This window comes from Penicillium roqueforti (genome assembly GCF_015533775.1).
Source record: "Penicillium roqueforti strain LCP96 04111 chromosome Unknown scaffold_75, whole genome shotgun sequence".
Lineage (NCBI taxonomy): Eukaryota > Fungi > Ascomycota > Eurotiomycetes > Eurotiales > Aspergillaceae > Penicillium > Penicillium roqueforti.
Window position 1 is genome coordinate 1 of NW_024067639.1, and position 11976 is coordinate 11976.

The following is an 11976-nucleotide window of genomic DNA, read 5'->3' on the forward strand; positions in this document are numbered from 1 at the left end:
GACCATAGGGTGTGGAAAATAGGGCTTCCCGTCCGCTCAGCCGTACTCAAGCCACACGCCGGTGAGTTAGTAGTTGGGTGGGTGACCACCAGCGAATCCTCACTGTTGTATGTTTTTGTTTTTGTTTTTGTTTACTCAGTATAGCAATAATAGCATGTTCATTTTAGGCTCCGTTGTGGAACTCTATACAACATACGGAGTTCCCGTCGCAAATGAATGTCAAAGCTGAGTGGAGAATGAGAAGAAAAAAAAATAACGTATTCGGTAAGCGAGCTGCGCACCCCAACCAACCCATTGACAGTTGGACCACTGGGCCTTAAGGTAGATCACAAAAATTGGGAGTTCCGAGTGCCGTTGCGAAGAACAGCCTGGGGTGATCATTCAAGCGGCCACTCACCATACCTATGCGCCACTACATTTTTATAGACATAATCTCATTCCTCATTCCAAAGCCCCGTCACCAATGAAGCTTCTTTGTCACACTCCCAATATACATAAAAACCCATTCTTTGGCGTGTGTATTTCATTCTCTAAGTGAGCGTACGCTGCCCACGTGATGTTGACAACACACGCAGGTAGGAAAAGAGGATTGAATGATTGGCGTCGGGTTCTCACATGGGCATTAGAGCTCTACTTGGCCAAGACGATGTGGCCAATGCTAGGGATGGATCACATAGGGTGAAGTCGAAGAAATAAACGCAATTCGAATAAAAGATCCGGTGAGACAGTTGTGACAGTCTCCATCGGATAGCTTATGTGCCATACTTAGGCACTTTCTCGGTGCCTCCTCGTCCATACTCCGGGGCTGCCTAGCAGTGATTCCCAACAACTCCTTGCATCCGTTGCATTGTTATATCGTGGCTTGGTTCCCTAATGACTGCAAGTATTTCGTCCTGTCACAAGTACCCCATCGACGATCTCATACATAAGCCTGGTAACCAAATGAACAGTCACTACCAGCCAGCGCCCTCCACTTCCCAACCCCGCTAACCCCTGAATGACCCCTCGAACCCCCAAGTGCTGAAAAAAATCGATCCCGCAATCCTAAGTCACCATACTTGGGACCAGAGGAGTTCATTTGGCCGGAGTGATTGGGCAATTTGCGGGAAGGTCTTATGCAAGGAGTGATGGGTTAATACTCATATTGATGATTATTGAGGTTCACGCTGCTAGGAGCGGCAAAGGAAGTGCCTAGAAACTGGGTGTAAAGTTCTGTCTCAGTGGTATACTCTCAGTACAGCCATGTAAGGGAGGTGCAACGTTACAACAACAAATTCTAACGAGAAGGATAAGATCTGTGCCGAGGAATGTAACATCCTGATTATATATATAAATATTGATGATTAGTCCGTGAGTTTTCTACTACAAACAAAGCATGACGATCAAACAGGAAGCGCAAGTGGTGCTAGCGGACCCTGCTCTGCTTGAAAAAATTGACAAATTATTCGCCTGCAATGTGGGAGAATACATCAACCTACCACAATTGGTCGTTGTCGGAGATCAATCGAGCGGAAAAAGCTCCGTCTTAGAGGGCTTGACAAAATTGAAATTCCCCCGGAACAGTGGTCTGTGTACTCGATTTGCGACGCAGATCATATTTCGCAGAGATCCTAACTTGAAAGCGCGGATAATCACTGGTTCCATCATCTCGGCAGGACACGAGAATGGAAATGCAAATGCTAGTTGGAGCAGATCTGAAATTGAGTCATTGAATGAGAACGAATTCGAGATTATGATGGCTGAGGTGGGTCGATATTCTCCCTGAACATAACAGTCAATGAAAAAAAGTTAAGCTTCTCTCAAGGTTCATGTGGCGATGGGCCTATCAGCGTCAATGGAGGACGAACTGCCTACATTTTCTGCCGACGTTCTTCGGTTGAAGATAATTGGACCTCATGAGGATCATCTTAGTGTCATTGATGTTCCTGGGATTTTCAAAACGACAACACCTGGCTTGACTTCAAAGTCAGATATCGCCCTTGTGAGGGACATGGTGCTCAACTACATGCGCAATCCTCGATCAATAATGCTTGCCGTTGTTCCAGCCAATGTGGACCTTGCAACACAAGAGATAATCGAAATCTCGAGAGAGCTAGACCCGAATGGAACGAGAACCTTACGGATCCTTACAAAGCCAGACCTTGTCGATAAAGGTACAGAAGACAAGATCATTGAACTTGTCGAAGGGAAGCAAGAGTCTCAAGAATTAGGCTGGGTGGTAGTTCGAAACCTTGGTCAGAAGGACCTCCAGGACTCTTCAAAGATCCGTGATGTCGAAGAAGAGATATTCCGCAATTCGCCTCCTTGGAACCGTATCTCAAACGATAATTACGGTATCGAGGCTTTGAGAACGCGGTTGCAAGCATTATTGGCTTCTAACGTGCGGCGAGAGTTTCCGTCGGTTAGTTCTTCTGAAGTACTGGCATACAACGTCTGATCCGTGAATGAGTGATAGGTACGATCTGAAGTCTCGAAACGTCTCAAAGAATGCAAAAGAAGCCTTGCAAACCTCGGAGAAGAGCGTGAATCCCCCGAGCAACAGAGCAAATATCTGCTCGAAATCGTGTCAAAGTTTCAGCGTATCACTGAGGATGCTCTCCATACAAACCATGGATCGCAAGATGCTTTTGACGACGAAGCTGATTTACGATTGGCAACTCTAGTTGCCAATCGTAATGCACAGTTTCCTGATGACTTTTCTTCTCGCGGCCATGTATACTGCTTCAACTCGCATGGCCATGACGATGACTCTGAAAATCAATCAAGCACCACTGCGACCTCTGCCTGCGTTGGCATAGACTTTCACGAAGTCGAAGAGGAACGGGAGAACTTTGTCCCCAACAGAAAGCTCAATAATTGCAGCGATATCGAAGACATTCTTCATGACCCTGTTCAAATCCAAAATTCTCTGGAAAAGGGTATTCTCCCTTGGATCGAAAAGCTCTATCAGGAATCCCGGGGCTTTGAGTTGGGAACATTCAATTCGGCCATCCTTTCAACCGTGCTGAAGAAACAATCTGCCAGATGGCCCATTCTGGCGGAAGGCTACATTTGTGATGTCATATCTATGGTTCACATTTTTACGCGTAAGGCATTGAATATATCCTGTGGAGATCAGAGGCTTAGTCAAAACATCCTCTCATTTCTGATGGAAGACCTCACTGAGAAATATCAACAAGCCCTTTCAATGACGGATTTTCTCCTTCGAATTGAAAGGGAAGGAACTCCAATGACCCTAAATCATTACCTAAATAGCAATTTGCAAAAATGGTGAGATTCAATGCCCATTATCAATTATAAATCGCTAATCTCTTTTTAGTCGCCAGGAACGCATCACAACTGCAGCCCGGGGGGTATCAGTAGCCGCCAAATCTGAGGACCAGCCTAGAAACCACTATGTTCGGCTTTCTGACCTTAAGCAAATTTACCACATGAGTAATTTGCAACAAACTGTGCAAGACATCCATGATATCTTGAAGTCGTACTACAAGGTCGCTCGAAAGAGGTTCACGGACAATATGTGTATGCAAGCGGCAGACTACCATTTGGTAACCGGGCCTGCAGCGCCTATGAAACTCTTCTCCCCTTCCTGGGTCTATAACCTTTCACACGAACAATTGGAACAGATTGCTGGGGAGGAAATATCGGTCCGGAGGAAGCGTCGTCAGTTACAAAAGCAGGTGAAGGAGCTGGAAACTGGTCGAAAGATTTTACATTAACGTGAGTAGAGTAAGTTGAAATACAGTCTATATACTAGAAAACTCAATAAGAATCAGAGAAGGACGAGACAGTACAGCGGGTGGGGTAAGCTAGGGCTTAATGTGGCGCCAGATTCGTGGAAATAAACCAGCTCTAACACTAAATCAAAAGAACCGTTGAATATGTAGGGCGGAATTTAAAGAAAGGTCGTGTAGCTAGACTCTTAGCCTTCCAAGTATATCTATCTCCGGTTGATGTACGAGGTGACGACAAAGATGTCGGAATACATGGGAAAATATTAATCAATAGAACATCAACTTCATCAATAGTAACACATCAAAGGGACTAGTTAGGCATGCTATTTCTACCATGTCTGCGTATTATGCAAACGTTTGATTCGCAGATCCTCACCGCCATTTGTGACAGAGCCATTTTCTGTAGCCTCTTTGTAGTCATTGCTGTGAGCTCCCTCTGTTAGGAGAATGATGCGATCCGAGATAATCTTGTAGAGCGGATGCTCTGTTGTTAACCTCTTTTCTGTCGCTTCTAACACGACTTGGTAGGCATTGATTGCCTTGGCTTGCTCCTGTTTTTTCTCCCATACCTTGCCCAAACTCCACATTACGGTAGCGTAGTCGGGGTGCTCGCTACCTTGAAAAATCTTCATCTTCTCGATGGTCGTGATAATCAGTTTCACAGCTTCGTCCAGGCGACCCTGACGAGAATAAGTTCGAGCAAGTTCCCTGCAGCCCATCAAAACCCCAAGGTGATCTTCACTAAGACTTCGTTTACCAGCAGCGATGCCCTCGATGAGAATATCCTCGGATTTTTGCAACTCTCCCATTTCAGTGTATATCTTCGCTAGGTAGCATAGCGCCTAGAGAGTGTAGGGGTGCTCTTTGCCTATCTGGGCCCTACGGCCGTTATAGACTTCCTTTATCAAGGATATTGCGTCATCAAGCTCTTTTAGATCATATAGGGCCATCGCTAGATTGTTCTTCGTTTCAAGGACCCTTAAGTCACTCTCCTCTAGACTTTGTATTCGAATTTCCAGAACCCTCTGATGTATGTCTCTACTCTCTCTAAACCGGTGCTAAGAGCCTAATGTGACACCTAAGTGATCAAGCGCTTTAAGTGTGTCGTCATCTCCCTCGCCAAGGTATGCCTGCATTTTCTCGGCAGTTTATTGCTGAAGTTGAAGAGCTTTATAATATTGTCTATTGAGCCAGAAATAGTGACTAAGGGAGTCCATAGCTAGTAGAGTTTTACGATAATCTGGTCCTAAGAATCTCTGTTGCGACTCGACAACCTGTTCTTGTAAGGCTATGGCTTCTTTTAAGTGCCCTAGATCCCAAAGTATACTGGCCAATCCTAATATTGTGTTTATTATCTTTGCGTCGTTCGGGCCTAAAAGCGTAACCAGCGACTCCTTTGCCAGAAAAAGGTAATATACGGACTTCGAGAAATCACCTTTCTCGGCGTGTAGAATCCCACACTTTGCAGCGTTTTGAATCATCTCTTGAATTGAGAACAGTAAAGTGGGCTGGAATAGTAACGTAAATCGACGGTATTTTCCAATGTGTAGCCTAGAGAATTCTCTAAACTCTATCGGATAGGCCTCTAGACATTCGTTAAGGTGAGGAATTAGACTCCTCCGAAAAATAGTGTGGGACTCCCCCGTTTCCATCGGAGGGAGTGGTATGGAGGCCATGAGTGTATGAAAGGAAATTATTGCCCAGAGGCTCTTCTCCATAGGGGGTATGCGGTCTCTTGCCCAAGCATGGACCAAAGGATGTAATGAGAAACTCTGTTCGTCATTTTCATATGTTATTAATGAGGACGAATACAACTCGCGAAGAGCCTCTCTGATGTACAATGGATGCATATCATCCGCGCTTTGCTTGAGTATTCGGGGAAGTGCCCGAGGTGGTCTGAAGCGACTGATAATAGCTTGTACAAATCCTTCCCGAAGGGGTCTGGTTAGATATTGACGCAACTGGCTTCGCTTAAGGCTCATGCCTCTTTCGAAGATATTAACTCGTATATTATCAAAGTGATAGAAGCTTACAATGTTGAGGATCTCTACTGTATCTTGACTTGGGATCGTATTATTGGATACGATGTGTTGGAATGAAAAATCAAACGCGGAATAGATATCATTATTCTCGACTTTCCCACCGATAATATCTTCGGTGTTTGAAACGGATTTTCTTCTCTGGCGATTTTTTAAGAAGCGTCTGTAAAACCCGAGGTACTCACTTAAGTTATATATTTTGTTGTAAATTGAGTTGCCTGCCTGAATGACTGTAAGGGCTAAATATCCCAGTGTCTTGATAATCTCGTTTGCTGCCGTTTCCGAGGATAAATCCCATGGCGGTATAATATCTACAACTTTCATGAGAAGGTGGAGAGCATCTCTTTGCTTGAGACCTTTGACCTCCATACTCCCGACGTTACCTTGCCTTTGAAGACTGGGATTTCTTGTAGTTACGAGGATATGACCTCTTTCTCTAGGCACAATGAAGTTTTCGAACTTTAGGTCAGGCTTGTCCGCGTTGTCGATTATGAGCAGCCAATTCTTTCGAGCTTGGGAAAGAAAGTGTTTACCGGAGACTTCGGTGGCTTCGAGACCCCCCATACGTCCGACTTTACAGAATAATTCTTTCGCGGTTTGGGCCGAAGTTGCATCGATAGTGAAGATTGCCTAATAACTGAACAAAGAATATGTCAGTGAGCGAGATTCGATATTTAGGTGCTCGAATACTTACTGTTGTCGGTTGCTTTGGGCATATTTTGCAGATATTTGTGTCTTCCCAGATCCCCCAATTCCATAGACGACAAATCGCTTTTGCTGTTTATCCATCAATGTCTGGTCTTCTGGTTCAAAGGCACCCTGGAGTGCATTCATGATGTCCTCCTGACCTATAAAATCCATGGAAACGGTGTATGGTGGGTGGAAATGTTCATTCTGCAAAGCGGCTTCGATAGCTTCAGTATTGCTTTCCGTGGGGATCGGGACTTTATCCGGAATTTCAAGAAACAGGCCCGTTAATTCACAGGCTTCGTTTCTTCGCATCCGCATCATTGATCCCATTGCCTCTTTCCATCGATATGTGACAATTGCTGGAGCCGAGTAGCAGTACTTCATCAGGGCAGATATAACTGTCCGATAGGCAGAGTCAGATTGGTGAAACTTCGTCATATCTGAGTGGTTGGAGTTCGGAATTCCACATCTTTCTGTATCATACAGATGTGGAGCGGCAGAGGACGGGTCTACCATAAACTCCGCGCCGCTCGTAAGCTGTGTTCTCAGCCCCTCCCAAAAAAGGTACATGTGGACCTCCTTCATGAGTGGAGCGAACTGATTTGTGATGATGTCTAAGGCATGCACAGTGATTGGCATTTCAGGCATGCTAATTCTCTCCTTCGCTCGGCGAGTTAAGAAGTTCGATGTCGATGACGATGTACTTGAAGCAATCCATTTCCCAACATCGATCTGATCATGGGGGGTGCTGAAGAACAAGATGGCAAAAGTCGAGATATATATAGCATTGAGGTGTGATGTGAAATGGGATGTTCGACTCGCTGAATGAACGAGCGCACTCTTCACGATGATGCCTCCAAGTCTGCCACTAGGGTAGTTGCTTGACTCTGAACTCTGTCCATGGAGTCTTTTCCAGTATAAAGGGAAGGGCTTGCGTCATAATCAAATGTGAGAACTCGTGCGTTATGGATACTCCGTGGCAGAAGGTCTCTCAGCCACAAAGTACCCGTTTCATGATGTGTCCATGTCTCTAACGAGTTTTTCCCCAAGCCATGGACCGCGACGATACTATAGAATCCTTTGTTAGCGATGTAATACGCCCAACCCCATAGAGACGATTAGGACTTCTCACTCAACACCAGCATTCTGATCCAAATCTGCCGCACGATGGCTAATGTTGTGCGAATGAAGTACATGAAGGCCTAATGGCATCGCGCAAGGTTAGATTTCTGATCGCTGTTTACAGAGAGACATGTATTGACATAGCGATGATAAGGAGCTGGACTCCTAAGCACGTGCGGGAGTTCATGATGGGGGAATTGAGAACACCCGGGCAAACGCATGGAATGTATTCTGAGGCATATGCACGATCGACCCATCAAGGTTGTGATCTGCGTGATTCTGAGCCTATCGAAAAGGGGATTTACCGTTTTCTCCGCCCTTGTCTTATTCTCGTGTAATATAAACTGCATTAGTGCTTACAGTGCATTTCGCCTATGAATTGGGCGCTAACAGCCACCTATATTGGAGGTACTATATACAAAACTTCTTCCCAGCCCCCCAAGACCTTCGAAATCATAACAAGAATTAAGAAAATATGATTGAGAAGTATCTGATCTGGGCTGTCGTTACGTTTATCATTTGCCAAATATGCTATCGCTCTTTTGCAAAATTCAGGAGCTATCGGGTATGTGAGAATGTTGACATTTTGAGTTCCATTGCTGATGATTTGCCGGCGTGATTCTATTTGGGGATCCCAAAAGGGCTGCGAATTACCACTCGAACTTCCAAAGAGATGGCCATTTGGAATTGATCGCATCAAGGATCTCTGGGAAACAAACGCAGAAGGTCGACTCCTTGCATATCTTTGCAAAATAGCAGAAGATTATGAGCCCCAGAACAACCTCACTCAATATCTGCTGTTTGGACCCAGAGCCTTTCACGTGTTACATCCCAAGAACCTTGAGGTCGTTTTGTCTAAGAACTTCAAAGCTGACTATCCTCCATATTCTGCTTTTCAAATAAAAGCATAGGCTCGTTCGCTCACTGGTGTTTTTTTTTTTTATCAGATTATGGGTTCGGAGTCAGGCCCCAAATTTTCGCGCCCCTGCTTGGGAATGGCATTTTCACTCAGGAGGGGTTTGAATGGCAGCATTCGAGAGAACTTCTGCATAAACAATTCAAGAATGTCCAATCTCAGAACTTCGACCAGTTCCGCGAACATGTCGACAATCTAATCGATCGTCTACCCTCAAGTGGAGGTGTTGATCTCCAGCCTCCCTTCTTTGATTTGACCATGGACATCGCAACGGCTCTCCTTTTTGGTAGATCGGTCTACACTTTGAGGGCTGGTATTGACCAGTATCAACATAATAAACTCTTTGCAGAAAGCTTCAACATCGCGCAAGAGGGCCTTGCCAAGCGCTTCACCTTGGCATAATCTCTATAGCTCAGAAGCCTTCCGGAAAGCATGCGCTAATGTCCACCGCTTTGTCGAAGAATACATTACGGAGTTTGATTTGGAGACCGTGGACAGCAATCAAGAGAACCGATATGGCTTCATCAAACAGATTGCTAAGGAGTCGTATTTGGGGACCGCGGAAAACAACAACGAGAAGCGGGCTGGGCCCAACAAACAGGCTATTGATGAGTCCGAAAGGATGAAAAATATACGTGATCAGCTACTGGATGTTTTGCTCGCTGGAAGAGATACAACGGCGCTGTTTATCTTGGACATTGTATGTATCACACGGTCAGAGATATCTTCCAGGCTTTCCGCTCGTGCTGACCATATTATGCTGTTGGTAAGTCGACTACTTGTCCGTCATACGAGTGTCATGGAACGTCTGCGAAAAGAGATCTCTTCTGTCATGGGGACCGAGTCCATACCAAGTCGGGAACAGATAAAAAAGATCCGATATCTTGATTCTGTGATCAAAGAAAGTGAGTCCCAATTGTCTGTATTTTTGGTGAAACAGGTAGACATCTAATTTTTTCCGTTAGGCCTGCGTCTATATCCCCCTGTTCCACTGAACAATCGCGAAGCAGTGGAAACCACTATTCTACCAACAGGTGGTGGGCCAAACGGTGATAAACCCATCTTAGTGAAAAAGGGTGAACTTGTTGTTTATTCACAGTACGTGAATTCAAGGGAAAAAAATATATACGGCCCTGATACATATGAATTTCGTCCTGAGCGATGGGAAACCGGCGAACTTGACAATATTGGCTGGGCCTACTTTCCTTTCAGCCGCGGGCCCCGTCAATGCTTGGGGGAGGAATTTGCTCGGATGGAAATCTCTTACACAATCGTGAGGATGCTACAGACATTCCCGCAGATTATGTTGCCATCGGGAGAGCCAAATCAGCCTGTCGGAACCGAAAGACAGCGACTAACATTAGTTCTCTCGAGTGCTGAAGGATGCAGAGTGGAAGTCCTTAAAAGATAGTCATTGGGAATGGGGCTCATAGAGAATGGATCGTATATGGGCGGCTATGGAAGGAAGAGAGATTTACATAGTAAGGAGGCAGGTTCTTGTAGACAGCCACCCACCTCAAGAATCATGTATCGCGATATGTAGTACAAAGCGAAGTGTTTCACCAATCATTTTTCATTCCACTAGTGTGTACGCTAATGCAGTACAAATTGGGTCACACTGGCGAGATGTCCAATAAAAGGCCAATGGTAAGTTCCCTCCCTCATGAGGGGTCTGAATAATACCAAAATTGCACTTCAACCTACCTTGACCAACTCTCAACAACATTATTACTCCACATTCGACACTCAACTTGAAAATCCATGACAATGAGTCGAAACAAAGAATTTCCTAAGCAAATTTACGGGATCCAAGAGTTATATCGATCGTGTGGGGAGCCAGTTGAGGTTGAGTGAGTGCTTAGTTATCATTGAAATGATGGATCTCGTTGACAATAACTAGCATTGTTGCCGTCCATGGGCTCAATGGCCATGCGACAGGGTCATGGACATCCAAGCCGCAAGAAATATGTTGGCTGAGCAACGCATCTTTCCTCCCGAGATACATCCCCCGTGCCCGGGTTTTAGTATGGGGCTATAATGCGAGCATCTTCTCACAGAACGGAAAGGCACCCAGCGCAGACAGGGTTTTACAACATGCGCAGACATTAGTCTCTCAACTAGAGGCTGATAGGGATGTAGGGAACTGTCCGAGTCTATATGAATGAAGCCCTGCTGACGGTTTTAGCTCGAAGATGCAGCGAAAAGGCCCATCATTTTTGTATGCCATTCCCTAGGCGGCATAATCGTGAAAAGAGTAAGTTGTTTAGGATTGCATACAAGGAAGTTGTAAAGACCAATATTGTTCCCTTGGCTAACCATGAATAGGCCTTGGCGTATGCAGAGAGTCGCGTTAGACTCACTCACATATATTCAATTTACGTTTGTACATTTGCTATCCTCTTCTTCGGCACTCCGCATCAAGGATCCAGCAAAGCGAATATTCTTAGTAGTCTTCAAAAGATTGTATCGATTGCAACCCCCAAAGCCGCTATAGACCTTGAATCAGGATTGGTCAATGCACTCGAGAAGGAATCTGAAGTCCTGCAAAACATCACCGACCAATTTACACCGCTCATGTCCAACTTCCGGGTCTTTTTCTTCTGGGAGCAAGAGAAGACTGATCTCAAATAAAAAAGAGATTACATCGTCACTGAGGCGAGTGCAGCTCCAATAAGACTCATCCTTTGCGAACCTTTACACAATACGTCTGGTCTATGGTATGTGTGCACGCAGGCAAGTTGTTGCCGTTTGTCTTCAAGTTGTGTACTACTGTTATAATGCTTGAGTGGTGATGAATATTTCCTAAATTCATATGTTCTTGCTTCTTTCCCCGTTCTCACATTACCGAATCTTGAGAGATACCATACATCTGTAGATACTGTTGACGAAATTCGTGTAGCGTAATTTACACTAGACTATAAAAAGAACGAAGGTTCTTGCTTAGGGCCTAGAGGGGCCATATCCCATTCTTGACAGCTGTTATACTCAATCGGTTTAACCAGGTGAAACCCCAACCTCGGGGACAGCTCGAGTACCTGTTGCGGGATATGGCATTTAATTTGAAGACATATCTCTCTTCAGTACATAGTACTAGACCCAGACCACATAGGGTACAGAGTCCAGACACTAGGTATGCAATTGAAACTTTCAGACTTTAAATAAGCCTACGCTAAAGTATCTACGGCCCGGGCCGTGACGGAAGGCTTGCAGGGTTATTTGTATGTACTATAGTGTACATTATTATCATTATTATTATTATTATTATTATTATTACACTTGGATATCAATGGAAATTCCTGGGTTTCCGATCGGATGGGGGTTATAGACCAATAAATAGGACAAAAATAGCAAAAAGCAAAAACATACAACAGTGAGGATTCGCTGGTGGTCACCCACCCAACTACTAACTCACCGGCGTGTGGCTTGAGTACGGCTGAGCGGACGGGAAGCCCTATTTTCCACACCCTATGGTCGT

General features: G+C 45.0%; 5 protein-coding genes across 5 annotated transcripts; 2 read left to right on the forward strand and 3 right to left on the reverse strand.

The window, feature by feature from the left end:
* Positions 1-1375: 1375 nt before the first annotated feature.
* On the forward strand, positions 1376-3719 carry LCP9604111_9756 (dynamin family protein; the record flags this gene model as incomplete). The annotated part of the gene is made up of 4 exons (XM_039078045.1): positions 1376-1744; positions 1805-2401; positions 2456-3270; positions 3320-3719. The coding sequence occupies 4 exons, from the start codon at positions 1376-1378 to the stop codon at positions 3717-3719; spliced, it is 2181 nt and encodes a 726-aa protein (XP_038924246.1).
* Positions 3720-4063: 344 nt separating this feature from the next.
* LCP9604111_9757 (tetratricopeptide repeat protein) lies at positions 4064-4543 on the reverse strand (the record flags this gene model as incomplete). Its single annotated transcript, XM_039078046.1, has 1 exon — positions 4064-4543. The coding sequence occupies one exon, from the start codon at positions 4541-4543 to the stop codon at positions 4064-4066; it is 480 nt and encodes a 159-aa protein (XP_038924247.1).
* Positions 4544-6403: 1860 nt separating this feature from the next.
* LCP9604111_9758 (uncharacterized protein) lies at positions 6404-6901 on the reverse strand (the record flags this gene model as incomplete). The annotated part of the gene is made up of 2 exons (XM_039078047.1): positions 6404-6410; positions 6468-6901. 2 exons carry the CDS (start codon positions 6899-6901, stop codon positions 6404-6406), a joined length of 441 nt encoding a protein of 146 aa, XP_038924248.1.
* A 404-nt stretch (positions 6902-7305) lies between these two features.
* On the reverse strand, positions 7306-7675 carry LCP9604111_9759 (uncharacterized protein; the record flags this gene model as incomplete). The annotated part of the gene is made up of 2 exons (XM_039078048.1): positions 7306-7531; positions 7596-7675. 2 exons carry the CDS (start codon positions 7673-7675, stop codon positions 7306-7308), a joined length of 306 nt encoding a protein of 101 aa, XP_038924249.1.
* Positions 7676-9151: 1476 nt separating this feature from the next.
* On the forward strand, positions 9152-11132 carry LCP9604111_9760 (uncharacterized protein; the record flags this gene model as incomplete). Its single annotated transcript, XM_039078050.1, has 6 exons — positions 9152-9201; positions 9273-9406; positions 9467-9603; positions 10559-10636; positions 10687-10755; positions 10827-11132. 6 exons carry the CDS (start codon positions 9152-9154, stop codon positions 11130-11132), a joined length of 774 nt encoding a protein of 257 aa, XP_038924250.1.
* Between the last annotated feature and the right edge of the window lie 844 nt (positions 11133-11976).